This window comes from Eucalyptus grandis, chromosome 5 (assembly GCF_016545825.1).
Source record: "Eucalyptus grandis isolate ANBG69807.140 chromosome 5, ASM1654582v1, whole genome shotgun sequence".
Taxonomy (NCBI): Eukaryota; Viridiplantae; Streptophyta; class Magnoliopsida; order Myrtales; family Myrtaceae; genus Eucalyptus; species Eucalyptus grandis.
The window spans coordinates 46,693,271-46,698,985 of NC_052616.1; the positions used below are offsets into that span (position 1 = coordinate 46,693,271).

At 40.4% G+C, this 5,715-nt stretch overlaps 1 protein-coding gene across 1 annotated transcript; it reads left to right on the top strand.

The window, feature by feature from the left end:
• The first annotated feature begins 348 nt into the window (after positions 1–348).
• On the top strand, positions 349–2,768 carry LOC104447102 (wall-associated receptor kinase-like 1). Its single transcript, XM_039313781.1, has 2 exons — positions 349–877; positions 1,687–2,768. The coding sequence occupies exons 1-2, from the start codon at positions 349–351 to the stop codon at positions 2,766–2,768; spliced, it is 1,611 nt and encodes a 536-aa protein (XP_039169715.1).
• The last annotated feature ends 2,947 nt before the right edge of the window (positions 2,769–5,715 follow it).

Below are 5,715 nucleotides of genomic sequence, written 5' to 3' on the forward strand. Positions count from 1 at the left end.
TTTATCTTTGTGCTTGTTTTCGCGGCGAACCGGCCAGCTGATGCTGCAGAACCACCTCGTCAGGGTCACGCCTTGCCAGGCTGCCCGGACACGTGTGGCAACCTGACAAACATTCCGTACCCTTTTGGAATGGGACGCGGTTGCTTCTTGAGTCCCCTCTACGAGATCGAATGCCGGCAAACCCACAACATCTCCACTCCGGTACTAAAGAATTTTAGCGTAGTGGTGTTAGATATCCAGCTACCGCGACATTTAGGCTCCCCGGGCCTCATTAAGGTCAGCCAGCCGACATCGTATCATCTTAACTGTACGACCAACCAGCAAAATGATGCCCCAGTGGACTACTCAATGGGCAATAACAGCACTTTCAGGTACTCCCGGGCTAAGAACTATTTTGTTGCCGGAGGTTGTGACAACCAGGCCTTGATGGTCCTCGATGGTAACCCAGGGGAGGTCCTAGGATGCAAGTCTTCCTGTGACGGCGGCAGACATAGGACTCTCGGGCATTACTACTGCCATTCTGGTACCCGTGGTTGTTGTATGACTCCGATCACCAATAATGTCGGCAAATACAGTGTGGAATTCAAGTCTTACGAGGGCAAAGCCATAGCGCCAGGGGGTGCGAAATGCAGGTTCGCGTTCTTGGTGGAGGCTGCATGGTGGTCTCGAGCTCATCTGAATAGTTTACCACTGGATGTTCCGGTGGTGCTTGAATGGGCGATCACCCCTGATGAGGAAAAGCTGCTGAGCAAACGAAGCAATGGGCACAGTAATAAAAACTCCGTCTCCTGCCAAACGCTCAAGGATTCTTTTCATATATCTTGTGCTTGCAATCCAGGCTACGAAGGGAATTCTTTTCTTCCCCTTGGATGCCAAGGTGAGCTTAGAACGCCCGCTTTTACTTTGTATCTTAACCTTATTGTTTATCCAAAGCCGGGTAGGACGATATGCAAGCTCGAAATCTACGAAAAGCCTACGGGTACAGTTGGAATAATTAAATTGTTCAGATCAGATAATGGATGCTCACAAATTGGTGACATAGGATAATCCAAGAGAGAATTTGACCGCCGAATATTCCGTCATATATCTTGAAACCGCCTCTTCTTTTTGCTTCTTTCCTTAACCCATATATCATTCAATATCAATCAGATATCAATGAGTGCAAACAACCGAACATCAAATGCCATGGGAAGTGTGTGAATCGACCAGGGACACACCACTGTGTACTCCATAAGACCATCGCCATGATAGGTATGTCACTGCCTGTCCTCTCTCTTCATGCTCGCGGAACGCGACTGTCTGTATATACACCAACTTCTTCTGCATGAGACGAATATATCACCATCTCTCCTCAATTTAACTGTACTTTCATAATGTACTTTCAATAATTCTTTTAACTCAATTATATTTTCCAATTCTATGAATTTAATAATTTGATTGAAATCTTCGTTTCTCACCCATACATGATGCATCGTACTCGAGGATCTTTCGAATTATATTGTTAAGTGAATCCTCCTTTCTGTTTTCGCTCTTCAAAGCGAGAAGGCACTTGTTCAAATTGGTGGAAGCAAATTCGTTGACGATGAAGATGAAATTGGTTATGTAAATCCTAGGGCCAAGAGAATCTCTCAGAATGTCATCTATTAGGTTCCTAAAGTAACTGCAGTTGACTTCTTTTTTACACAGGTGTGGGCACCAGTGTCGCAGCCGTAGTATTATCTTTGCTTCCTTGGTGGTCGTACGAGTTCATCAAAAGAAGGCGCGCGGCAAAGCTCAAGCAAAAGTTCTTCAAACGTAATGGCGGACTTATCTTGCAACAACGCCTATCTTCTGTTGAAGACAATCACACGGCGAAAGGCAAGTTATTCACCTCATTGGAGTTAGACATGGCTACGGACCATTTTAATGAGAACCGGATACTAGGTCATGGTGCTCAAGGAACAGTTTATAAGGGAATGTTGACAGATGGAGCAATCATTGCGGTCAAGAAATCCAAAGTTGTTGATGCAGAGCAAGTCGAACAGTTTGTCAATGAGATCGTTATTCTCTCTGAAATCAATCATAGAAATGTGGTCAAGCTGTTGGGATTCTGTCTGGAGAGTGAAGTCCCTCTTTTGGTATATGAATTTGTTCCCAATGGAACTCTCTACCAATATCTTCATAATCCATGTGGAGGATTTCCTGTGCCGTGGGAGGCACGGTTAAGAATCGCCAATGAAGTTGCTGGAGCTCTTTTGTATTTGCACTCTATTGCGGCCATTCCCATTTATCATCGTGATATCAAGTCGTCGAATATACTTTTGGATGAAAAATATCAAGCCAAAGTGGCGGATTTTGGAGCTTCCAGATCAATTACCATTGACCAAACTCACTTGACCACAAAGGTGCAAGGAACCTTCGGATACTTGGACCCCGAATACTTCCGAACAAGTCAATTTACGGACAAGAGCGATGTCTATAGCTTTGGGGTTGTCCTTGTCGAGCTACTAACAGGAGAAAAGCCAATTTCTCAATCGAGGGCAGAAGAGGGCAGAAGTTTAGCCATGTACTTCATCATTTCAATGGAGGAGAATTGCCTGTTCGACGTTCTTGACAAGGAGGTATTAGATCAAGGCAAGAAAGAAGAAATTGTTATTGTGTCTAATTTGGCAAAAAGATGCTTAAACCTTAACAGAAGATATCGACCTACAATGAAGGAAGTGGCAATGGAATTGGAGCAAGTAAGATCCCTCGAAAATCCTGTGGTTGCTTGGCAAAATGATGAATAGATTGACTGCATTAGAATCGGATCTATTCGTCCTTTGGGTGCGGTCTCCACGTTAACGCGATCGGAAGCAGATGTGGAGCTGACTTTGTTGGACAAGGATCAGTCCCTCTTGTACGATTTGCCGAGATGAAGATGCATTTCTCTGTTTGTGTCTAGTTTTCTATGATGCGAAACATCATGGTCAATCATTTTCCCTTTGTATGTGAGTTACAGAATAATGATATACTCTGTGTATCTTGAATCATTGGAGATTATATTATCTCTACTTGATTTCTTGTTAGTCTGCTCTAGCTTTTCAATCGGGTTTAATATCAATGACTCATGTCTATGCCTTTGGCAATGGTTGTCCATATACTTTTCCTTTCCATTCTCTTGTTGACTCTCCTGATGCACAATGCACCACACAAGCCACAAAGTGTCTAGCAAAGCTCGGCTGCTGCCAATGCTGCGGAGGTGTCACGATTCTTTCTTGTTCTGTAGGAAGAAAGTCGGCGAAGAAATGACTTCCATTTGATATGCACAATGAACAAATTACCCAAGAACAAACAACAAATCACAAGCAAACAACAAGCGATACTACTTCACAATGGTCTAAATACAATCACGAGGAAAGTATTCACATTTTACAACGTTAATGCCGATTGTCTTTTCAAAGTAATAATCAAATTGCCTTTTGTTTGTTCTTCTTTGATGGAATGTGAGAGACAAAATGAAGAGCGTTCTTTTCTGAAACATTCTATTGTCATCTGTCGATTATCTATTGAAGTCATCCTATTTATACTTCCTTTAAAAGATAATTACTCATATCCCTTCAAAGAGTGCCTTCTCAATCACATTACATTAAGACGAATCGGTGCCTTAATCACTCCTCATCAGGGACGTATCATACAAATATAACATGTTTGAAATTGGAGAAAACTGTTATCTCAACAAATGATTCGAGATCAATTGCATCTTTAAGCGCCTGTTCCAGGCAAGGGCGGGCTTAGACGTGCTGGAGATCACCCTGGCAACTTATCGCAAAGGACAAGGCAATGTTCATGTCTGATCTCCGATCAGATATGCGAACGGCAGCGGCAAGTGAAATACCAATGCGTCTGCTAGCTTGGAAGGAAGTCCACTTGTGTGACGAAGGTCTTTCGGTTTGGCATCTTTTCCCTCCTAGTTAGAAAGAAAAGTAAATGTTCAAGAACTCTTCACAAAAATTGTGACTTGACTAACTAGAAACTAGTCTAGAAACCTCCAATTCACTGAGTTACTTCAAATGTGAACACATAATTTATAAAATCGGATTAATACAAGGATAATGATTTACAGTCCGGACTTTAGCAGTGATCTAAAAGATCTAGCATATAAATGAAAATCAAAATGCAGAATAATATAATTTTATTTAATTTATAAAATCGGGCGTAAGTCGGTGTTTGTTTGTTTGTTTTGGTTTGGTGTGTATTTATGAGAGCAGAAGAGTTTTACATTTTTCCCCTAGCCATTTGGACGAGAATTAAGAACTCTGGAAGCAATACCAACCTTGAACTCTCGCACTCAAGTTGATGCGTTGGTTTCAACCTTGAACTCTCGTACTAAAGTTGATGCATTGGTTAAAACACGAAAATTTTATTTGTTTCGCAAAAAATGTCTTCCAAGAAGATCATCTTCAACCAAGCCAAGATTAGTACAAGAATCCATAACTCTTCGGAATGAGATACTATGCGGTTTCTCTTAGAGAACCAGAGGTGATTTTTCAAGATCATCATCTAATATCCAGTGTGTGTGATTTCACAAAGGTATAGACAGTTTCAAAAGGTTTGATCTTTCCTAATTATCTTGGCCTAAACTTTCGTTCATACTAAAAATCTATCATGACCCTTTAAGACATAGGTTGAATTGTTCATTCTAGGGGTGAGCAAAAGGAACTAATTGGACTGAACTAGACCACTTCGGTTTGGTACTAGGGCCGTCCTTCCGATTCCCCAGTTCCAATTTGGAGTCGGTGATTTCAGTCCAATTACAAGGATGATACGTCTAGACTAAATTCATTATTTTTAAAATTTTAATTTTATTTCTTTAAAAGTATCAAAGAAATAAATTGAACTCTTAATTATTAGGGATTTTCTCAATGTTGTTGAGTTGCAAATATTTGGACCAATCGCAAGAAAGGCATGCTTGAGTTGGCTTGGCTTTTATTCACAACCCCTCTTATGGACTTTGCATGCTTTTTGATCATTGATGTGGGACTCTCAATGTGTCTGGCTTGTCTCTCCGGTGGTGTGCAGCCTTCCATGCAAATGCCTTCAATATAGGACTCTTGGCTTGTCTCTGTTGTTGTGTCCATCCATGTGAATGTCGAGAGTCCCATAGGGAACGAGCAAGTAGAAACCCTAAAAGAGGTTGTGAATAAAAGCCAAGCTATATTCAAATCAAAGTATGCCTTTCTTGGCCTTTTGGTTAATATTAAATGTAGTATTTGTCAAGTGTGTAATGCTCACATAATTTTTGAAGCATTTTGATCTTTTTGTGGGTAAAGAGCAAATGCTTGATTTCAAAGGGGAAGGGGAACCGGTTTTCACCGTAATTCACTAGTTCTATTGGACTGCTTGGGCAGTTACTTCCACTTTTAGTCCACTTGGAAATGATGAAACACATATCTAAATGATTAATCAAAAAATAAAAATCCGTGATTCAATTACATTTTGAATTGACAAAATATACATCTAAATGAGCAATCACAAAAAAAGATAAAGCAAATTGGAAATTTAGGAAAGTAAAAACAAAAGAATTCCTGACAATCAATGTATCATGCGCTTAATTATGTACAATACAACTTATTGTTGCATGGTCGTATATGTGTGACTCTTGCTCTATAACTTATGAAAGCTTCATATTTGAACCATATACGACTCAAAAGAAAATAAATATATTCAATGAAAAAACTTGTTTTTGCTAAATAT